This window comes from Rhodnius prolixus, unplaced genomic scaffold (genome assembly GCF_049639745.1).
Source record: "Rhodnius prolixus isolate KJV_2025 unplaced genomic scaffold, Rpr scaffold_7, whole genome shotgun sequence".
NCBI lineage: Eukaryota > Metazoa > Arthropoda > Insecta > Hemiptera > Reduviidae > Rhodnius > Rhodnius prolixus.
In genome coordinates, this window is record NW_027411582.1 from 4,805,459 (window position 1) to 4,829,352 (window position 23,894).

Sequence of the window (23,894 nt, forward strand, 5' to 3'; positions counted from 1 at the left end):
TGATTTCTTTGAAGGTAATGTTTTTAAATTTTATTTCATGGGAAAAAAGTTTCTTTTACTCAAAAATGACGAAAGTGCATACAAGTAATGTTTATTTTTCACAATTAACCCAATTATCAATAAATCATACATCTTTGGCAATTTAAATCATTTTTATTGATTACAAAGTCCTGGACAAATTATGTAAATAAATTATAGCATTACATACATAACATATACGTTATAGTTCGTATTCTTTTCCTTGGGCATTAAAATATATAACATTTATCTTAATTAGTGTAAAGCATTTTCTTGCCCTGTAATTTTAATCCTAATATTGCCCTTTCTCTATTTAAATTTTAATTATTTTTTGTCCTTATTTGTTTTACCTCAACCCATGTGATTACTATTGTTCTGATTACTTACATTATAACCTTATATAAACAATAACAGTATTTTTATTTTTTTCTCTTTATCCAGTGCTTTCGTCTCTTCAGAAGAGAATCCATTCGGCCCTTCGTTAGCTCGTAGTTACAAGTTACCCATGATGGCTGCTCTTTGCAAGGAGAAGAGTATATAAATTGAAGTGATTTGCATTCATTCTACGTACATAAAATTGAAGTGGTAAATAAGAAATGCTAGGTATCTATCACTCTTATCTTCAGGAGCTGTTTTAAGGTATTCAATATTTTAAGTATTTTTAACTAAAAATAAAACCTTATCAAATAAGTTAAATCTTTTCTTTTGAACAGTTCTAATTTTCTTTAAAGAAGTTTCTATCAAAAATGTTTTTCATCACAACTTAACTTTTTCAACAAAATTAATAATGTTTTCAAAAGTGTTAATTATGTTTACAATGAAGGTTAACATCTATTAAATTTAATTTCATGGGAAAAAATATTTCTTTTATTGAAGAATGACAGTATTAAAAGTACATAAGAGTAATATTTATTTTTCACAAAAAATTAACGCAATTATCAATATATTATATTCTTAAAATTTAATTCATTTTCATTGATTGAAACATCCTAAACAATTGTGTAAATACATTGCAGCAACGCTATATCATTACTTCAGCTGTATTTATTTAAGAAGATTAAAAAATTAGTATAGCTCATTTTCTTCATATTAAATCATTTTAATTGAAGTCAAATCTTTTTCCATGGGAGTTGAAAGCAGAGATGGTTAAATGCGTCTAAGCTACTTGGAAAAAAGCATCCACGCCGTATCCGACAATAAAGTATAAATCTACCTTTACCAATCAACTTTTGGAACTCAGGTATACTTAATCATTTTTACAATAGTTAACGAGTAATAGCATGTTAGAATTACCAGAATCTTAGATACATTCACATTTAAAACATTTTTTCAAAGTGTTAAAAAAACTTTTAACATTAAAAGGATATAGATATTGATACTGTATCTTTTTATGCAATTTTGGTTTAACTGAATGTGAAACTTATGTTCTTTATGGAAACTTAATTCATTTTCGTTTATTAAAGGGTTGTAAGTTATTTAAAAAAGTAACCAAAATGTACATATCAGCACCTTAGCTTAGTTATTTAATTTAAATATGGTAAAATTTGATAGGTAAATAATGTAGTTTTTAATTATTTTTATGTCATTTTCAACCAAATTAATCATTTTATGAAGAAAATTGAATGGAAAATAGTTTTATTTGGTTCATATTGGCAGAAAGAGACTGCTTGAAACAGTCTTAGTTTAACTTCAAAGGTTTATGATTATTAATATAATATTTGTTCCCTTTTTAGCCTTTACTTTCAACATTTTCCTGGTCTACAGCCCCAGTGGTAGAGCTCAGATTTCTTCAGATATGATACGATGCCCTTAGAATTTCCTGGCCGTTCCTTCATCCAGCAGTTCTTCCGCATATTAGCCAAGGTTAGCAATATCCAGTTTAAAGTATTATAACATAAAATAAAACCTTTTTTCTGATCTTTATCTTTCAGACAGAATTAGAACAGTTTTAATTCTTTAGAAAGAAGGTTTTCAATTTGGATTGAATATAAATATGAATTCCTTAAGCATTTTGCAATAAAATAGAACATTATTTAGTCGAGCCAAACCTTTTAAACTAAATTTCTTGAATAATGTGAAAACCTATTTGAAGATGTAAAAGTTCAATAGATTTTAGTAGCGATACTGTTTTTTTCAAACAAGTTAGACCTGATAGACAATGAAATCAAACGTTTATTATGGAAATTTACTTTGCTTTGGCTGGGAAAAACGTATTGTTTCTTCAGAAATATTTAAATGTGCATACCTACGCGGTAGCTTAGTTATTTATTTTGTTAGAACCTTTAGAAACAAACTGTGTGTCCTCTTCTAAGAAAATTGAATTGCTAAAAGACCAACATACGAGTGAATAACTTCAGTTCAAATAATTTACTTTCAGCAATGTAAAATAATACGTTTTAAAAGTTTAATTGGTTTGATAGATTTTAAAGATTCATTTAAATAATTCATATTAAATTAAACTGTCTTTAGTGTAAGAATATCCTCAGTAATTACATAATTTCATTGTTTATAATAATTTTCAGAATAAAAACAAGTGAAACTGGAGTGCATCCTGCATAAATGTTCATCAAATTAAGGCAAAATGAAAAAGACGTTGCAAAACATCTACCCAATGGAAATACGCAAACTTCTATTTTTAAACAATTATTTATTTAAAAAGCATACATTAAGTCAGAAAATTTAATGTAAAAGGTATTTTTATAATGTAGTTATTAACTTAAAGAATATTCTATTAAAACATGTAAAATAATTTAAAATGTACAAAAAAAATAATGTATAATTCGTAGCAGAATAAATAACCTTAGTACTACATTTTGTATTTTTCTGTTTCCTGTAGACTTCTTACTTTTGTTATATTAGTGAAAAAGCTAAATTGAAATTCACTAAAAATGTTAAGAGCCAAATAAAGTGCTGTAAAGTACAAATAGGTACGTATCTAACTAAAAATTCCATAAAAACGTAAAGCAAAATAATAGTTCCAAAAGAAAATTGCCGAAAAAATACAATTAGTTCCTGAAAATGCCGTCAGAGAGTGATAAAAACAGAAAATGAAAAAGTTAGTTTAAATACGTGCCACCAGGTAACAGCACCTACTGGACATACGCATCTATATAAAAAATTTTAGTTTACATGTTTGCCACCAGGTAACAGCACCTACTGGACATATGCGTCTATATAAAAAATTTTAGTTTACATGTTTGCCACCAGGCAGCACTAAAATTCTATATTGACAGCTGTCAAACAAGATTTCCCTTCAGTACGACTTGAGTAACAATGGGGGACGTGTCGCTCGTCGCTCCAAACTATCTTATCTAGTCTAAATACCTCTCCACCTAAAACTATCTTGATAATATGTCAAGTCGTATACGAGTTTGTCTTAACATCACTTCTTCAAAGATAATGTGTCATTATTGTTAATTTTTTGGTGACTGATTCATACATAGATACATATTTGTATATCATAGCTTAAAGTGGCAGTTATTTTTAATGATCCTATTGATATAATGGTCATGTTGTATGGGGGCAATATTGAAGACGGATGTGTTTACCTCGACGTTCAGAAGGCGAATGTTCGTCCCGCCCCCCCACCCCACACGGCGGATTTCCTTATATACCCTCGGACCCATCATGGCGGCGGGGCATATTACCATGACAACGGGCTCCCCCCTCTAGTTATAGTTCCACCAGTTGCCACTAGATTGCTCGTGCTGCCTGTTTTACCTCTTATAACATTGTTTACACATTTTCAAGACTTGGGCAGCCATTATTGTAACCTTCCTTAATTCTTCACACATATGTACTCTAGTACACTCTGGCGGCCATTTTAACCTTATTTAAAGATGTTTTTTTTATTTATTCATATTAATTAACAGATAAAAAAGGAAAATAAACACAATATTGTTATAATAAATTCGTTTATTATTTATTAAAAATTATTTATACATTTCTCTACATTAATTTGCCTAAAATCTTTACAACCTTAAACTCATGTTTAGCCATGTTGGTGACTGTCAAGACTTATACAGGACCTCTTTTTACTCATAGTTAACCATGTTAGCGACCCACAAGACATATACAGGACCACTTTAAACTCATATTTAACCATGTTAGCGACTCACAAGACTTATACAGGACCTTTTTTCACTCACATTTAACCATGTTGGTGACTCTCAAGACTTATGTAGGACCACCCTAGACCCAATTTTAACCATGTTGGTGACTCTCTAGACTTATATAGCACCACCTTACACCCACTTTTAACATGTTAGCAACTCACAAGACTTATATAGGATTATCTTGCACTCTCATTTAACCATGTTGGCGGCTCACTAGACTTATACCGGACCACATTACCCACACATTTAACCAAGATGGTGACTCTGAAAACTTATACAGGACCTCCTTGCACTTACATATAATTTGTCAATCTATTTACATATACCAAAATTAAATTCCAAAACATTTTTAGATATTCAAAGCAAATACCTCGAAAAATAAGTATTAAAATTTGGCAAAAGTACTCTAGCTTTTGTTTTCTTACGTATTTTTTGGAACTTTTAGAAACAGGTGTTTGAAACAGCACGTTGAAAGACATGATTCTCGCTAGTTTTCACGTAAAAATGTAAATATAATCTATAATCTTGCCAATGTTTCAAAAATTGTTATTTCTATTTTTAAAAGTTTCAAAAAAAATTAAAATGAACAAATAATAATTGTGTTAATTAAACCAAAATGTATTTCCTAAGTTATACATAAGAAAATATTGTGAAACTGAACAATGATTATAAAATGAGAGAACTGAGATACAATTTTTCTATTACTTACATAAACATCTAGATGCATTTTCATTGTGAACACATTAGATCTACTGAAAATTCATTTAGAAGTTTATTTAATAGAAAAAAATTATTTTCGTTTAATAATACGGAAACAACTAAAAGAACATTACTTTTCTTACCAAGGCTATGTACATATACTGTACAGAAATAAAGGGGCTATAGGAACATCTATTACGAACTAAGACTTACTGTAACGCTCCAAAGAGACAGTCTTTGTGGAGAGATAAAAGAGCTTGTTAAAAAAAAGCTATGTTAAACTGAAAATATAACTTTAAATCATAATAATGCCTAAACAACATCTGTGCCTATGAAAACTACCTGGAAAGGTTATTTTATCCCATTTGAGTTATTTGCCAGTGACTTTTATTTATAACTACCTACTAAAACTCATCGAAACTTTAAAAGTGTTAAAAAATTATATACTAACCAACAATGGTAGAGGAAAGAAAAGGTAAAATCGAAGCAACTTAAGAAAAAATAGTTTTATGAATCCATGACGTAATTAACAAACTTCATAAAAAAAAAAAACAAGACAAATTTCGTCACAAAATTCCGTAAATTATTCACTTGACAATTAAAAAACATCGTTTTACTTACGTAACAAATTAAGCTCATAGTTACAACTTAAGTACATCATTTGTTATGACTTCAGTTTTTATGATCTAGATTTCTATCTCAGTCATGAAATAGAATACGTTAAAAGTTATACATATTTAGGAGTACTTTTCAGCTCCTCTGGTTTTTTTATATTAGCAGCCCAAGAATCTATTAATAAAGGAATCAAAGCTGTAGGCAGAATAAAGCAAATTCTCAAAGGCAACAATAGTTCATGGGAATGTAAACTCAAACTTTTTGAGAGCGTGGTGTCTGCCATAACTTTGTACTGTTCTGAAATATGGGCCATTCAACATTTGGAAATGGTGGAAAAGGTACTGCATCACTTTTTCAAAACATTGCTGTTATGGCCGCGAAATACGCCTTATCATTATATGTTAATAGAAACGGGCTGTAAACCACTTGAAGTTGCTATTCTTAAAAGACCAATTCCTTGGTGGGTCAAGTTGTTACATATGTGTCCAAGTAGGTATCCCCGCATTTGTTTTGATAAACTTCGTGAGTGTGGCCTCAACAAATACAATAAGTACAATTGGGCTTTACAAATTAAAAACCTGCTGTGCCCTATTGGTTCTGAAGAGTTGTGGAATCCCACTAACCCTCAGTTGATGCAAAATGTTAATATTTATCTGAGAAATGGTCGGACCACTGGTACAGTCGAGCGGTTGAAAATGTATTGAATTCCCGCTACAGTAACATTTATAGAAGTATAGCCTGTTGGGGCGATGTAGAAACTTATTTAAAAGCAAATTTATCAATTACAAAAATTAGAATTATAGCTCAACTTCGACTCTCTCATAAAAATGTAGTAAGGATACTCTATAAAGTATTGTTTGGATGGCGGCGTGTTGTGCAGTTTGTGCAAAAGAAATTAAATGGAAAATATGGAACATTTCTTCTTCTACTGCCCTATATACGGACCTCTACGCGATCAGTATATACCTCTTCAATGAACCTTGATATTGTAAGTTTGTTTGTATTTGACAGTACAGACAAGATCAACGACATTGTGTATTGAGTTGAGATCTTTTATTATGAATGAATAGTTAGTAAAATTTGTGAGTTAGTTAAATTTTTCAAATGATATATCCAGAGGATATCTTTCTTATACATTGTGCTGCACTATTGGTTGTTTTTTATAGGCGTAATTTTTCTATTTTTTTGTAATGTATATTATATTTTTACTATATTTTGTGAAGTCCCAACTCTCTTGTAAAACTGGTAGTTGTAACAAGTAATAAATAAATAAAATAAAACAAAATATATGATCTAGATTTAAAGCCTCTTTTGATTCTAGATGGTTTCTTGGTAATTGAAAGGGAAGCCATCCGTTTTTTTTTTATCTCCTCTTTAATGTCAAAAAGATGAAAGAAATTAAAAGCTATCCACATCAACGTGATACTCACCTTGTCATATAATATGGAAGGCTGACTTCAATCACCATCTTAGATTCTACAGTTAGCTGTTATATTAATAAATACCACTGTTACAAAAATTTCATTTTACCTCACTTTTAGTTAGCCTTATAACTTTTTTTGAGAATTTTTTTATTAAAAATAATTTTAATTTCAATAAATTTAATTTCCCCCAATAAAAATTTTCATTTAAGTACGTGCACACTACGCACACACACACACAAAAAAAAAATTGTTCAAAAAGTAAGTTGTTTCCTATGCCAATATTGAAGCTTTAGATTCTTAGAAATCAAAGACGCTGAACTGCAAAAAATTTAAGAATATTTTAATTCAGCAATAATTGCCATTTGGAGTATCCAGACAGTATTAATGTACTGCGAGATTGAAGTGATGCCACTTTTTAACTGGTTTTTCAAATTCATCGCTGCTTCTCGTATAGTAGAATAAAATAAAATTTTGAATATTTTAATACGTGGATAACAATGTCTTCTGCTTATTAAATTTACATTCTTCCTTTCTCATAACTTTTGATTATGCCAGGGTTATAAAAGAAATAAAAAAAAAAAATCTAACCTATTTATTATTTAAAAAACAAAACAAGAATACTTGGAACAAATAATACTTACCAAATCACAGATCAAATTATGAGATGAAGCTTAAGTGAAAAAGATGGTTGTTGAGACGTAATAAGAGGAAATTTTTTATGATTTATGTTTCTTTAAATAAATATGAACACCGTAGTAGTGAAACCATCCTATGATTCTTGCTACTGCAATCTGAATGCTTACTTGTAGAAATGAAGCTGCCAGTCGAAAGACACTAGTGTCCCAAAATAATCTCTCTTTTTCAGTTAACAGAATCCGAAATGAAAATAGAGCTCTTTTACAAAATACTTGGCATGCTGCAGATTTGCCACAAAACAGTTAAGTAACTAGAACCCATTTCTATAGAAATGAGATGTTGAGACGATAGATATGTTCTTGCCATGTCTAACTAGGAATTTTTTTTTAATGTAGGATAGTATTGAAGGTGGAAATTGTAGATGAATAGTAGTTTGTATAAATTTAGATAGTACTATTGTTTTTCTAATCACATTAAGTAGAGTGATTAGGCAAAAGCACTCAAAAATTCAAAATATTCCAAAATATGATTCTATTGTGGTTCCCTTAGTATTGGAACCGAACTTGGTTTTTAAACTTAACAATATGAAGTTCCAAATCCCTACAAGAATATTTTGTATATTCTTTTCACGCAAACTATACATTTGGTGAATCTTCTGAAAATGATAAGTTGCTCATCAATGGAAAAGGAAATTGTAGCAGTTTGTGCACAATGCGAAATACAAATTTCCTTAGATTCTTGTCATTTTAAGATATAAATCATCCTTAGGTTTTAAAAATACCGCCTGACGATCGAATTCAAAAGGTATGGGTGTTTTCTCGCAGACATCAATCTCAAAATATTTCAATAAATATGCTGTACAGATTTTTGAACTGATTGCTGCAAATCGTAGCCCTGAAATAAATAAATAATTATAAACCTCTATAAAAAAAAAAAGATATTGGCAATGAAACAAAACATTAAGTTAAATAATATGTTAACAAAAAACATTAAGTTATACAATACTTAGGTACAATATTCATTCGCTTAAGATGAAATCGCTGAAACGGCAAGGCGAAGAAATATGGAATTTGGTAATTAGGTTCTACTTGAGACCTAGGTGCAAGTTAAAAACGGGTTTTTGAAAATTCTACTTCTAACCGTGAATAAGAACGCGAACTGGGAAGGGACTAGCTATACGGTTAGCGTATTGGATTTCCACCTGGAGCGTATTAGAATCCAGCTGCTGACCCTTAGATTTTCTATTTCTAGGAGCTTGGACAGTGTTGTCTGTAACGAGAGAACACTATCCAGAGGCCGTTAGTGCACTGAAAAAGCTCAGAGAGCCAATAACATCAGATGTTGACGTGCCTTAATTCATAAAAAAGAAATCTAAAAAATTCCACTTCAATTTTGAACATTTTTTTGAAAATTAAGTGTTTGCTTTAGTGATTTAAGGGCATACTGTTCCCACAGGTTTGTGTGAACATTCACGAAACTTTACCTATTGGTTAAAATTACAAACTTGAAAAATAAGTTGTATAGAACGAATTCAAACGTTGTATAAATTGGAAGTGCCAATTTTCGAATAGAATTTTAGGTTTCATATAATTTGAACATTTTTTAAAAAAACGTTACACTATTAGAGTAATAGTGTAATTAATTACATTAATTAAACATTAATTACACTAATTAAAATATGCCATCTTAAAATTCACTTGCTAAAATAAATTCCTACACAATAAATAAATTACCTATACAATTTCTGGGCCCAGCACCAAACGGAAGATATACATATGGGGATCGTTTAGCTTTCTCTTCTTGTGTAAAACGTTCTGGTTTGAATTGCATTGGTTCTGGATAATAATTTGAATCCTGGTGTAGTCCATATACTGGTACAGCTATTTTTGTGTCTACATCTAATTTTAATCCATTTAAAGTCAAAGGTTTTGTTACTACTCTTTCAACTCTAGCTACTGGAGGATACATACGCAAAGTTTCTGCAAAACAATGAAGAACTAATTAGAACCGCAAGTAATTGTTTGCGTCAGCATGAAAGTTTATTTTTTAAAAATTCATTTTTTTGAGATATTTGCAAGCGCATACAAATGCATCAAGTAGATTTGTTATGCTCAAATTATACAATTAAAAGTGAATTAGCAGTCAGCACTCCATTGACAACTTTCCAAGATATGTTGGAGTTATAGAGGAATAAGGTGTTTGCAAGGATTGTGAATGATAAAAATATTGGAGACACTTTTGAGAAGAGATTAGAGAAGTAAAAAATAACGAAAGAAGTAATAAAACTTGGAAGTGAGATTTTTCTATGTAAAACCTAATTACAAGATACTGTTAGCACTTTTTACTTTATTAGTAGATCTCTGAAATGTTTCAGTCTTCTAGGAGATTTCGAGGTATGAAGCTCTAGAGTTCCATCATTAAGTTTCAGTTGTGTGCTGTTTGTTCAGCTTAAGAGAAGCCCAGATCATTTGCGACAGTTTTGAGAGAACTGTAAGTTCTTACTCTCTCTCTTGAGTTGTATTGCTGGCATGGATTGATTCACCTCCATCTCGTTATGTTTAAGAAATAGTGGGTTGAACTTGAACCGAAAGCATTCAATTGATCATAATGAAAACAATTCAATGGCATTAGTATGTGATATTAACTGGGTAAGACTATTTCGTATCTAATATATCTTTTCTCTAATGCAGATTTAAAAAAAAAAATAGAATAGACTTCTACAAGTGTAAAAGAGCATTTGAAAGATTATTCTTGATTATTGTTATTAGACAAAGTAAAACACTAAAATAGTCTGATAAATTAAATCTTCTGACAAAAAAACTAGCATCACCCACAAAATCGTCATTCATTTTACTTCTGTGAAAAATGTGATTCGTTTCAAAGTTGAAATTTAAAAACTTTGTAGCAAAATGATCGAATGATTTTCGATGATAATTATTCCGGAGTAATACAAGGACTATCTTTAATTGACAGACGACCTCTTTTAAAATGCACTTAATCACGAACAACTCAGATCACAATATCTCGACGAAAAAACGTGATATCGACATTTCAAGAACATGAAGTTACAGCTGAGGCTATGCGTATCTTGCTACGCAATTCTGCCAAACGCATATTGCCATTGGTGCGTAGTTATTAAGTGTGGTTATTTTCTGAACAGATATATATAAAGCATTTCCATGTGCTTGAAACAAATGAGACTAATCAACTAAAGAGTCTAATGCAGATTGCATCTAGGGGAGAAGGAAATGGACTCTTAGATTGTTAGATTGCTCAGAAATCTAATTTGCGATAAAAGATCTTTGTTATCTTGAGGTCAAAATAGATAATATACAATAGTATTCGATGAGTAGAAAAAATCATTGGAGCCACTTCTATGAAGATCAGGGGATAGAAACTGAAGAAGCACGTCATTAAAGACACACCAGTCACTATATCGGGCGCAACGGATAACAGCCAAAATCTTACGAGTGAAGCGGCATAAAAACCAAAACGGAATATAAAGCATGAAAAATTTGTTTGCTTTTTTCTTAGTTTCATGAGAACACAAATCATGCATTTTCTATTAAATCGCGATACCCCCACTACTGAAGAGTAAGAGGACGTAGAAAAAGAATATGTTTACCTGCCATCACCATGTCTAAGTATGTCATAGAATTGATTGCTTCATATGTGAGTTCTCCTTCGTTCCAATGTTTCTGTATATCTTGTCTGACTTTGTCTTGGATATCCTTGTTCTTAGCCAGTTCATAACATGCCATTGACAGTTGTGTGGAAGAAGTTTCAAAACCGGCCAAAAAGAAAAACACTGACTGAGCAAGAGCCGTTTCTTCGTCAAGCAATTCTCCTGGGAAACGAAGGTCCAACTTTAGAAATTTATTAATTTAATTTAATAACACTCAAAGAAAAATAATGTTTTGCGATTATACGTTTTTCATGAAAAATGTCTTCATCATTTTCTCCAATGATTTCCACTGGAGCCGCTTGAGCATCCAACAGTAATTGTAGCAGATCATTTCTTCTACGAAAAATGATTAGCGGTGAAATATTTTCTATATATATTATTTTCTCTTAATCCTAATAAAAGTAAGTATTGCGCTAATTATAGATTTCAGATTTTATTACTTTTCAGATTACATTTTTGGTCAGTGTAATTTTATTAATTACAAAATTTTAAGAAACTTTTATTTCATAAATTGCAATAAGAAAGAATTAGTAAGTTTCACCCCATACGTTTTCATTTGTTTTCATCAATGGGAAAATAAATTTTTTTCGTAATGCTTCAAGTACCCTATTTTTGTCTGTATGACTGTACTTTACATCTTTCTGTAGACATAGAGTGCTGCGTGAAATCTTCAAATAAAGAATTTAAAGTTTCTCAAATATCTCAGAGATTAATGCATTTGCATTAAACATACGCGACCCTGTTTGAGTTCTGTATTTACTAAGCTCATAAGCAGAAAGACCAGAAGAAACACCAACTTTAGAATAAAAATGTAAACAAATAAATAAGCCCTGAAGATGAACTAGTCCCTAGGTCGAAAACTCGGCAAAATAAAACAAATATTACTGAATATTATTCTTCCTCTAGATAAACAAGTAAATTAATTTACCTTATATTATTTTTGGTCCTAAAATTTCTAGTTGTTTTTAAATTTTCAGCAAAGAAGATTAAACTCTCGCGATTGAAAAGTGACAAAGGTAAGCGACTTGTTATCCAACCTGGCATCTGGAAACAAAAATTATGACAAAACCTATGAGATTTTAAAGAAGTAGTAAAAATACTGACAAAAAATTTAAAATTAAATTTATTACCTCAAACATTATGCATAGGATGACGAGAGCACGTCTAAAGATGCCAATATCCTGGAACTTTAAACCTTTCTTAGCAAATTCGGAATTTGGATTTGAAAAACTATCCAAATTAACACCAAATGATGTTGAAGCAATGGCATCTAATGTGTAGTTGATCAATAAACGTTTAATTTCATACTCAGTTTCGCCTAAAAGGTAGCATAAAAAGAAGCGATCAAGATCTGATTTTTGCAGCAAGGAATTTTTTTTTTTTTTTTGTAGAGCAGCGATAACCGTTGGTTTGGTTTGTGGGCTCAGTGTGTAGGCGGCACATTCACTCGAGTGCGAAGAAAAATTTTATGTGAACACACACAACTTTCTCTTAAGGTAATTTCTCTTACAAATAATCTATTTTTCTTCTGATGTTGAATATTACTAAGGTACTATTACTGGAAGGTAACAAGTTGTTTTATAGGTCCATGGCCTAAATACATATTATTGGAATAACTAAGTCAGTAAGATTGATGAATGAAAACGTTTTTTTTTTTAAAGTAAACACTTGATTGAAATTAGTTTGTAAATGTTTGGCTGAAACATTCAGCTTTGACTCCATGTTAGCTTTAATTATATATGATTATCAATAAATTACATTTTTATAATTGAATTACCTTTTTCTTTGGTAATATTTTTTAAATATTGAACCATATTTTGAGCACAAGCGATAAATAGAGGTACCATAGCTTTAAGTCTGCCGCTGGAAAAAGCTGGAGTACAGGCGTCTCGAGTTTTCTTCCATTCAGATCCTTGTAACGCTATTAGAGTTTTGTGAAGAAACGCTTCTCGCCCAAATCTATAGAAAAATACATAAAAATAGGATGAAAACAAATATAACTAACCAAAAAATACTTGCCAAAGATTTAAACTATCGAATGAAACACTTCTTAAACTATCATGTTAAATAAAAGCAATAAAATTAAGAATCACTTTTTTTCTAAAATCAATTACCTATTTTTTCAATTTTATATATACATAAAATTAATAAAAACTTATTCAAAATAACAACGATCCAATTCTCTCAATAAAACCTGTTCTTTCAACAATCTTCAAGGCCACTGCCTTGCAGTTAGTTGTGAAGTATTATTTACAAACACAGCAAAAGCCTATAAAATAACTAATGAAAACAGTAAAAATTAATTAAGAAATTGATTTATAAACTTAAAATAATATAAATAATATATGCAGAATTAAAAATTGAATTTTTTATGAGTTAATACTTCTCTTTAATAAGAGAAGAGATTTAAGAGTTTTTTATGAGTATTAAACATTATGAAATGGAATGTTGAACCTGATAAGATGGAGGAGTTCATAGCATTCTTTGGGAAAGTTTAGTAAATTTTTAAGAAAAATTAATTCAGCCCTAATACGTTTGATTTTAAGGGAATACAAGATATTATCAGAATCTACAGCAGACTCCGCAAACTTGACTTACCACCAGCACAAGAATGTCGAATGAATGAATTTCGTGGCACACCATTACCACCTGAAAAAATTTATGTATTGCCACGATTCTGTCGATGTGGAAATCTCAATGGTCGAAGTGTGTAAGGATTGCATATCGCAGATTTATTGTTGAGAATGGTAGGTCGAATTACAGCGCTTTGACTGGGTATACATGTTTTAATAAAAATAAGGTACAAACGTTTAAAAAAAAAGGGGGCTATTTGGTCCTATTTTTTATTCTCTTCATTCATAATTCTTTTTTGTTTGGTGAAGGGCAAAACGTTTCAGCAAGTTTCTATTAAATTGTGAACAATTTATTTTTGAAAAAAAAAAGTTAGTCCTAAGAGAAATTTAAGTATAATTAGTAAACAACCAGAGGAACAATTTTCAAGATTAAATGTACTACGAGACAGGGGACTGAGACTAGGTCAAAATTATAAATGACGGGATCTATTGTGCTGAAATCTTATCTAGCAAGAGATAGCATTTTTCGCGAATCAGGCTCCGTCGCATCGCAATGTTTACCTTTGCTCAATTCTGTAGCGCTCATTGAAGGAATAGATTAGTGGAAAAGTGCTGTAGAAGCTGGAACAATTCATTAACTGATTAAATACTCTGCCCGAAGAGCTGGACGTGTTTGCATTTAGATATGAAATTTTTATAGAAAAGCAAATAAAATAACTTAATTACATTTGAAAGTTCAGTTTCTCATTTTTAAGTACTTATGATTGATTCGATTTATCTGCTTCAACTATTGTAATTTATTTATTTATCTTCTGCTTTAAAAAAATGTGAATTACTACAATAAATACTCCACAAAACATTTAAAGAATTGTAATTTTTATTGCTTCAGTATTCTGAGCACAAGTTCCTTTAATCGCTGCTTTAAATTTAATTATAATCCATACTTATATAGTTAACCCTCATACAACTGTCCTACCGGACAGTTTTAATTACTACATTTAATTACATTCATTCCTAAAGCTTATTGCTGTTAATTAACAATCAACAAAATATTATTATTATTAACTAATTAAATATGAAAAAAATAATAAAATAAAGCTTGTTAACTTACTTGAAAATTGGGCGATCGGTAAAATGATCGAAATGTTTCACAAGTACCAATTTAATTAATTCGGGGTCTAGTACAAATAACACTGGTTTTACGCCTTCATAAATACCTAAACAGAAACGCAATAATAATAATAAATTATAATTTAAATAAAATGCAGCTCCAAATTGCCAAAATGTATTATTGGGTTAAATTTTTCATTTTTTTCGACATTTTCTCAAGAACTATTAGAAATATTTTTACGTAAAATTCTTATTTACCCACGTAGTACATAGTAATCTTTAAATAAGGGTAGGTTGTGATGGATTGAATAGCTGCTTGGAGTAGGGCAAGTCGAGAGTTAAAAGGACGTGAGATCGACCCCGGCATAAGTGACTGAAGGATTATCAACAGAAAAGATGATAATAAGACAGCACCTCAAGGCTACATAATAGGAGAAATGAGGCAAGTTATGGAGGAGGCTTAGGTTAACAGAAATGACGTTGCGGAAATCCTAAACTAAGTTAATCGGAAACTATGAAGCCTTTAGGCATTATTTGATATTGATTCCGCGCTTAAGCAGGAGAATCAAACATATTATTAGAAAGGGAAATGATTTTCAAAGGCGAGTAAAAATCTGGAAATGGAATTACAGGGCACTAATCTGAATAGAACTTCTTTATCATTGAGTATGAGGTCAATGTAATCTTTGTTTTAAGATAGCTGGCCACTGTATAAGGAAAACTGGTCCGAAAGTTGTCGGGCTTCAAATTAGTGAGAAAAAAACAGAAAGCACTGTAAGCCAGAAGAAAAGGTTTTCAGCATCATGTCATTGAAGGCTATAAATTTGAAGCAGTCTTCATTCAAATTCCACTAAGAGTGATGTAGGTGGCGAAGAAGAGTTTATTAAGAAAACTACAGTTGCAGGGTGTATAACGTACTTCAGTCTTGGCAGAACATTGCAGTTAATCAACAGATGAAAATGTTTAAGTAAAACATGATTTGGCCGTCTATTTCAAACACAAGCATAAAGTGTGCATACTTCGATTAGGTCCCATCTTGGGAATCGACCATAATTATGAAACTTCCTCTGAAAAGATTTTGCGCCTTGGAGCCCAACAGGAAGCTATACTCACGGAAATATTGAATAATTACTTGAAAGATCCGTCCCAAAACTGTTTGACATCAGCGAAGATAATCTAAAAGAAAGTTGTGAGTTTTACACCATAGTCTATTCTTCATTAAACTTAACTTACCAAAATATTTATGTCCTTCCATCTCTTTATAGAGTTTCAATATAAACTCATGGAATGATATTTTCATTAATGCTCTCTCTTTAATACTGCCAAATAAATATTGATTCTTTCTGCACGCAACGTCACGTGACTCCCAATAATTGGCATTTTTCGTGAAAAACCGATAAATTAAAAAAAACAGTAAAAATACTGTGAAAAGAAGTACTATCATTATGTTTTTGAAAATTTAATTGTGATTTCGTTTTAACGCTTTTAAAATGTTTGTTTCTGTAATTAAGAAAAAAAAAATCATTAATTATTAATGATAATTAAACTAATAGTCATGCAAGATTTGACACTTACTCCTATTTACTGGGGATTCTGTCACAAATCTCTGGAGTCTAAAAGCATTCAGTTTTTTAAGTTCTAATTAAAAAAAAACCTAAATTTTTAAAGAATGCCCGAAAAGAATTCACTAAAAGTACTAACGTCTATTTAGCAACTGTCTGCAACACCAACTGATGTACAGTTTCCTCACTGACAGCAATGACCTTCAGTGACCCCCTTTTATGCAGGCAGAACTCCCTCTCCAGTTTTGACTGTGTATTTCTGATTCAATATTACGTCGGTTTTTGAAAGAAAAGTGAATTCAACGGAAATAGTTACTTGCACGAACTTATAAGAACCATGACTATATAACTTTTAGTTGAATGCATTTCTTTTTTGCTTTTGCAGTGTTCTTATAATAGCTCCAACGACTTCCTCGAAGCTCAGATTTGTTTTTGATTTTTTTTTTGTTTTGCAGGTAAAATTGCAATTTTGTGATTGGAATTTATAGGAAACTGTATAACCATAAAAACATAATTTGAAGTGGCAAAAGTTGCTGAAGTTCTATCAACTGGAACTGTGACTTAGCAGAATAAATTACAGCATGATGGATTATAGTGTCTTCTACAGATGTATTTGATTTTTTTTTTTCTTTGGAGATTGGTCATGAAATGAAAATAAACAATAATTTCTAGCCCACATTTCGGAAACATTTAGTTCAGATGGTATTACTTGAACTTGTTGCTTATCAATAGATTTTACTTACTTACTATGGGCGCTACGGTCCTGTAAGGACCTTGGCCTCCTTCAACACCGCATTCCACTCGTCCCTGTCCAAAGCACGGAGTCTCCAACTTCTGACTCCCAGCCTTCTGATGTCGGATGTCGACATCGTCCAGCCATCTTAAGCGAGGACGTGCTCTTTTTCTTCTGCCCCCTAGATTACCATATAACAATTTCTTGGGCATTCTTGTTTCGGGCATCCTTTCTACGTGCCCTAACCATCTTAATCTGGCAGCCATTTAATGAAACAGACCAGATCTGGTTCGCCATATATGCCACGAAGCTCATTGTTAGTCCTGGTCTTCCAAATATTATTTACTTTTACGGGACCAAATATCCTTCTTAAAATCTTTCTTTCCCAAATATTTAGAAGACGCTCATTATCCTTGGTCAATACCCATTCTCAATAGATTTTAGTTGCTATAAAAAAAAAAAAAATCACTGGAATATTTTTTCTGATAATTTTTTCAATGATTATTTATTACAAAGTAACTTTTCTGAAATATTGTTATCGACATTATTAATTGATTGTTGAGATCGAAAATAAGTATTTCAAGGTACTTTTATACATTTCCAAGATTAAAGTCACTTCCTAAAAAACGCTAAGCATGTTCACATCATCAAACGCTTGGAAAATTTTCGTTATTTGATACGAAAAGAACTAAATTCTAAATTTTGCAGAGAATTGTGTTCCAAACAGCCCTGATACTATTACCTTAACATTATTCGATACTAGAACAACATTTGAATTTAGACATAACGTATGTTAGATCTATCTGAACTAGGATTTGAATCTTTTATCGGGAAATATTGATTTTATTGGGGTTCTTAGGAATTTAAAGAAAATTCAATTATGTAAATTGCGTAAGTGAAATTCTTAGGAAGGTTAAGACAAAATTTGTTTTCTTAGCTTTCTTCTGGTGAGACGCACGCGGAAAACTAACTAGTTAACAAAACAAACTAACTACACAGTATACTAACTCGGTATCTAAAAATCTATCCACTTTTGACGGATATTTTTCACCATCAAGATTTGATATTAGCTGAATTTTGGAGAGGTAGTCTAATCATGGTAGCATCTACAGAGTTCTTTTCGTTCCAATGAAGATTCTCCATCCTATTAAAGGCAATAGAATATTCAGTAAAATTTACAATTTTGAAGAACACAAAATTGCATACAACTAGGAAATTTACTTGCCAGTTCAGTATAATTTTGATTTTCACTTCTTCATTATTGTCATTAACAGTAATCAACTGCCCACAGATGATATAAAATCGAATTTTTAACTCTTCGTGCCCCTTACCTTAGCTAGGCGATCACGCCTGTTTAAGCTCACAACTTTCATAGTGACCTCCTACTTATCTATGGATCAGAGGACCATAATTAAGTTGTTGTTAAAATGATACTACACATGTTTTCTAGCAGTGATGGTTGAAGTGGACGCATCTTCCTATTGCATAAATCCTTTTTATCAGCAAGCAATGGGAAATTTACCCATAGGCGCTGAGTGCCTGAATCGAGATCCAAACATCCCAGTCATCTCAAGGTTCTTCTACTTCCGTACACCATACAATACTTCATGTTATTGCTGCAACTGAAGAAGGTGTTTTTAGCCAATAAACTCATTGTCACAAAGATCAGCACTTGCAAATTTTGAAGCAGTGTGGATTTATGATTCTATCGAAAACCAGACAAATGATAGAGTTGTCAAACTGAAATTATGCAGTAAGGTAACTTTGCTGCAATTTATTTTGCTATAATGGTGATAGAAAATGAAGTTTTGATACCTTGAAAAAAACACAAAAGCGTTTGTAACAAACTTATATTAAGTTTATGATAAAACCGCCTCTTAAACGAAATTGATTTATAAAAAAATTATTAATAAATATAAATTTATTTCATCATGGAAACTTTCAAAATAATTTTTTCTTAATTTTCGGCATTTTAAAGCCAAACAATCAGCGACTGAAAAAACTATTAATTGAATTCTAAAGACAACTTTCAAAGCAACAAATAATTGTTAAGACTAGAAAAAATAAATAAAAATTAAATAAATAAAATTTTAGCCAATTAAGCTGTATGCAATGCGCAACCAACGATAGGTAACCATGTAAATACATCATTATAAATGTTTATTACAAAACAGTTTGAGAAAGAACATCTCGACCGGACAAAATTCACTGAAAAGAAAAAAATACCACTGTTTTATATAAACAAAAGTATGCAAGTCTCCAACGAATAATTAGCGAAATAAACAAAAACCAATTAGGAATCGTTTGAAACGATATAAATATTAATTAAAATATTCTTGAGGGCATCTTCGATTGTATTCTAAAGTACAATCATTCTGCTTTTTTTAAAAAGTGCATTTTTATGAGATCCTTCGTCAGATGTAAACACAACCGAAGAAAAAATGAAATTTTCATTCATCAACACCATCCAGATTTGAATCATCTTGCAGTAAATTTGGCATTGATAAAGTTGATTCCTCTAAAAGTTCATCTTCAAATAGTGATAGATCAGTAAATTTCCTGAAAAATAATGATAATTTAATATTATTAGAACCTAGGTGAAAAAATCTTGACTTAGAAGTGAAAGAATGTTGCATTAAAGTAAAGTAATGCGTATTTTTTCACGCAGGTTTAAAGTCCAACTTTCCAATTAGGATTTACGGACGGAAGCGACTATCAAACATACTTTACCATTTAATTTCTCACATTAACCACTAAATTAAATCCCAGATCTTGGCTGGGAATCCAATTAAGAGACTTCTTTTACTTTCCGGCCTTGCCTCTAACCGCATGGATTCCGTGGCCTTATCCCTTTTAATTTTCTTATGTAATTCCTTTTCAGTTCAAAGCCCAATTGCAGAACTTTATTTTTTCCCATTGTCAAAGCCCCTTTTTGGTTAATTTATTATTTCTTTAAAATCCAGCTCTCTCGGAAGTTAACCCTTGACAGGCACTGTCAGGCACTAATAGTATGCAGTTTGGATTTGATGCTTAGTTTAGCAAATAAAAAATAAATAAATAAAGTAGTTCACCAGTGCTCAATGTATATCACGTAGGTGCCCGGAAGTTGGTCACAAGATCATATGTTGTTATTCACAATTTTCAATAAAAAGTAGGTATTTGTGGATCTCAAACTTAGGATCTTCCACTTACAAGGCCGAGCTCATAAACCGCCCCACACCAGTGATCCAGTACTTCACATCCACATAAATGCAGTGTAACTGATCGCATGTTTGATGCCGTATCATGTACATCATGTACATATATTACACTATACTGTACTACTAAATGTGCAGTATTTTAAGAATACTATAAGACCCAAAGGGAAAAAGACCCAGATGGATGTGTGGGAAAGAATGGGAATTTCCCCAAATTGGAAACAAGCCATTCAGTAAAGTGACACTTCCACTAAACTGATTTTCCATAGCCATTCTCGTTGGAGTCATTTTCAAGAAAGTTATGAAAATTTGAGAAATTCCTTCATTTCGGTTTTTTATTTGGAAACATTAGAAGCTTTAATTTAAGAAATACCAGAGTTAATCGCTAAAACACTTACTTTTTGGTTTTCTTTTCTCTTTTCTTCCTTTTCTGATTTGATGCACCTTAAAAAGTGGAAAAATAAGATTCATTAGGTACCGAAATTCATTATAATCAATAATTGTAACGTTTTATTGTAAAAGTTAACAAATTACTACTATCTTGAGGTGTTGATTGCTCTTCTGTATCCATTCTTGGTACTAAAAGATTCACAGCGAATCTTCTTGTTTCGAAGTTGCACATTTCAGGAAATTCTGAAGAAAGAGAAAGACGGAAAGGAATGAATATTGTTTAATTAACGCTCTTTAAATACATGTGGTATATTACCTTTTCTTACTGTTACCAGACATAGAAAGATGTAATAGGGAGAGAATTGAGATCATTTCAAATTTTCGATTCAGGGTTTTCAGGGTTTAAAGAGCAGTAACAATACTAAAGCCCATATCGGATTTTTCTTACGTCTTAAATCTATTTTTATCGATAACCGAAAAAAAATAGTAACTTACTTTCATTAAGCAATTGTTTGATTTCATTGTACTGTGATTCACTTTGGGCAGAAGAATTTGGATCGAAACCTAATGACGTCAACAATGAGCCCATAGCAAATTTATCATATTTATACTTAGCGTGTACTGCTTTAATTGCAGGCTCCTTCTTAACAACTTCCTCTTCTTTCATACTCTCAATCGTGAACTGAAATGGAAATGAAAAAAAAAATACCTCGTCAACATTCACAAATCTTTACCTTACTATTACTTAAGGGTAACTTATCAAGGGTACGGAAAATACTTCAAGAAGAAATATGAACTTACATCCATTAAAACGCTAGAATGAATTCGTTTATTTAATTTCGAAAACTATCGTTTTGCTAGGATAGATCTGATACTACAGAAAGAAAACAAATATATTTTTCCACAAATGAAATCGTTCCGTCTATGCACAGGAATATTTAATTTATCTATTTCTATTTTGGTGTGCAATCAAAAAATATAACATAAACCACCGGTTGTTATTTATGTCAAGGCACGTACTGATAAGGTAAAATTAAGCGAGCCATGCTTCTCTAATCGTCTAATCATGGACCTTAGATAGTCTCTGTTTCAAAAAACTACTCCTCAACTTCCTAGCGAATCTGCGGAGATCCTACACACAAAAATATAACTAAATATCTATTACTAAGCGATAAAATATGAATGAACAGTGGGTCATGTCCAGTTGCTAGGTGAAGTATGTAGAAGGAAGTAAACATTGGCAAAGAGAATAATTTTTTTTTTTTTTTATGAAGAACCGTCAACCCTTTCAACGATCAAAATCTCCTGCGAACACCAAACTTTTCTGCAATACAGTTCTTATACTGTAGAGGATTTAATCCAGTTACACAATAAATAGATACATTTTTGAGAGGGACGGAATTGTTGAATGAAAGACAACACTTCTCCGAACATGCATTGCCAAAGCTGCAAAACTACTTATGGAGAGCTTGTAGTGAAAGCTTTAGAGTTAATACCTAACTACTTATGTTTATTACAACTCCTTATACTTTCAATGCCCATCAAACCAACGCTTGCAACATTACGAAAAAATAGATGAGAATTAAAACACAATACTTACCGGTTTATTAGAAAAAACGAAATCAAATGCATGATTTACAACAAGCTTGTAAAAGCAAAAAGATACTTCCATATTCATAGTTTTCATCTTGACCGCAAAATCACATAATTCCATCCATTCTTTGGGCTCAATTCTTATAGTAACTTGTTGACTGAAATAAAAATAAATAATAAGCTATTTAATTTATTCTCAACGTTTTAAGGGTTAAAAACAAAAATCTGGTAAGTCCAATCTCGTAAATACATACTTCAAACTCCGAATTTGAAAACATAAAATTCTTACTGAAACTATTGATGTTTGAGAAAACGTACATTACTCGAAAATGTCATATAAGAACATTTTCTTCCTTAAAGTTACCCTATGTTAATTTTTTCATAAAATATGTTGTAAGCAATGTATATAAATAGTTTGGAAAAAATCTTAGGGCCTTTTTTCAGTAAATTTCATAAAAAAAAATTCTACTTCATCAAATGATAGCGATTTTGATTGCTTGGTTAGATTTGAGTCTTCTGCTGAGACGCGAATTGAAATAAAACGTTGCAGCTGCTTGCGAGTTTGAGTTTTTCTACTCAAAGTCATTTTCTAAAAAAACATTTTTCTGAGCTTTTATGAGCACAAAAATTGGTTCGAGTAAATTAAACTCGCCACTTCCTCCCGTCAGATTAAAGCTAAACTGAAAATCTAACTCCAGCGGCTCATCGCACGTTTAGCTTACTAGAGAAAATGATATAACTTTTTAAAGTTGAAACTAGAATGCAAACTTCTTATTCCAAACCCAAGAAATGGGATCAACGCAACGCAAAGTTGCATTTTAACAGTTTAAGATTTTCTACAAATATAGAAAACTAATTTTAAAAAATACTTCAAAAACGAATCTTTTTGAATTCTATTTATATCTGACTTTATACTAAAAACCCATGCAAACCTTAACGGCTGAATGAAATAAAGTGCGTAAAGAAGAAAAACAGCTCCTGACTTTTCCCAAATTGTAAAATCTCCAAGCGTAAATGATTTGACCATCATTAATAATTCTCTGGTAAAGTTTTTCATTTCTAATACAGATGGTCGTCCACTGAAAAACAAAATTTTTAATAATTCAACAAATAGAAGCGAAATATATTTAAAGATAATTGTTCATAATGAAACAGTTTAAAAAAAAACTTACCAGAAAATATAATAAAATCCCATTTCCTTCCATACTTCAGTAAATGATTCAAAAGTATAATTTTTTTTATCCACAAATTTTCTTAATAGAGCTTCAACATCTTCAAGCACTCCAGTTAATATTAAAGAAGACATTTTTACAGCAAAAACAAAAAAAAATATACAGCACGAAACAAATTAAACCAAGGCCTTTCTTTTAGTTTTCAAATTTGATCTATTTAAATATAAATTTACTCCCTCTTATCATATTCATGGAAGGTTACAAGTTTCAAGTCTAGGTTTGAGATGTCCTAGAACTGTTGATTACTGTTTACAACGATTCAATTTATTTAGCATAGTTGAAATTTAAAACTCTGTCATTACACGAAATAAA

General features: G+C 31.0%; 2 protein-coding genes and 1 long non-coding RNA gene across 37 annotated transcripts in view; 1 reads left to right on the top strand and 2 right to left on the bottom strand.

Moving 5' to 3' along the window:
- Window positions 1–2,827, top strand: part of LOC141446798 (uncharacterized) — a 60,756-nt gene extending 57,929 nt beyond the window's left edge. For 33 of the 34 annotated variants that reach the window (XR_012453866.1, XR_012453868.1, XR_012453872.1 and 30 more), the window contains 4 exons: window positions 460–657; window positions 1,149–1,258; window positions 1,752–1,881; window positions 2,541–2,827. This is a non-coding gene — a long non-coding RNA (uncharacterized lncRNA). Of the gene's footprint in view, window positions 1–459; window positions 658–1,034; window positions 1,259–1,751; window positions 1,882–2,540 lie in introns of all 34 variants that reach the window. The other variant, XR_012453860.1, reaches the window with a different exon arrangement.
- A 4,621-nt stretch (window positions 2,828–7,448) lies between these two features.
- Window positions 7,449–17,117, bottom strand: LOC141446804 (cytochrome P450 3A18-like). The gene is made up of 10 exons (XM_074113600.1): window positions 16,451–17,117; window positions 16,109–16,375; window positions 14,877–14,982; window positions 12,970–13,151; window positions 12,323–12,510; window positions 12,121–12,236; window positions 11,437–11,528; window positions 11,133–11,354; window positions 9,241–9,486; window positions 7,449–8,401 (listed from the first exon to the last, which is right to left on the bottom strand). Exons 2-10 carry the CDS (start codon window positions 16,317–16,319, stop codon window positions 8,238–8,240), a joined length of 1,527 nt encoding a protein of 508 aa, XP_073969701.1. The 5' UTR covers window positions 16,320–16,375; window positions 16,451–17,117; the 3' UTR covers window positions 7,449–8,237.
- Window positions 17,118–19,383: 2,266 nt separating this feature from the next.
- Window positions 19,384–23,798, bottom strand: Pbp45 (proximal sequence element A Pbp45). 2 transcript variants are annotated; one of them, XM_074113602.1, is made up of 7 exons: window positions 23,523–23,798; window positions 23,283–23,429; window positions 22,358–22,508; window positions 21,253–21,439; window positions 20,905–21,000; window positions 20,766–20,811; window positions 19,384–19,729 (listed from the first exon to the last, which is right to left on the bottom strand). In XM_074113602.1, exons 1-7 carry the CDS (start codon window positions 23,654–23,656, stop codon window positions 19,621–19,623), a joined length of 870 nt encoding a protein of 289 aa, XP_073969703.1. In that variant the 5' UTR covers window positions 23,657–23,798; the 3' UTR covers window positions 19,384–19,620. The 2 variants fall into 2 exon arrangements, with proteins under 2 accessions (XP_073969703.1, XP_073969702.1); XM_074113601.1 differs by having other exon boundaries at window positions 20,902–21,000.
- Window positions 23,799–23,894: the final 96 nt, after the last annotated feature.

Bases quoted from the DNA above. Each gene is read 5' to 3' on its own strand.
- Pbp45 (XM_074113601.1), bottom strand. From the start codon at position 23,656: ATGTCTTCTTTAATATTAACTGGAGTGCTTGAAGATGTTGAAGCTCTA. The intron at 23,430-23,522 runs GTAAGTTTTTTT...TTTGTTTTTCAG, and splicing joins GGATTTTATTATATTTTCTG to TGGACGACCATCTGTATTAG. The intron at 19,730-20,765 runs GTAAGTGTTTTA...ATTATTTTTCAG, and splicing joins AGAGAAAAGAAAACCAAAAA to GAAATTTACTGATCTATCAC.
- LOC141446804 (XM_074113600.1), bottom strand. From the start codon at position 16,319: ATGATAGTACTTCTTTTCACAGTATTTTTACTGTTTTTTTTAATTTAT. The intron at 13,152-14,876 runs GTAAGTTAACAA...ATTTTTCTATAG, and splicing joins ACCGATCGCCCAATTTTCAA to ATTTGGGCGAGAAGCGTTTC. The intron at 8,402-9,240 runs GTAATTTATTTA...TATTTATTTCAG, and splicing joins TGGGCCCAGAAATTGTATAG to GGCTACGATTTGCAGCAATC.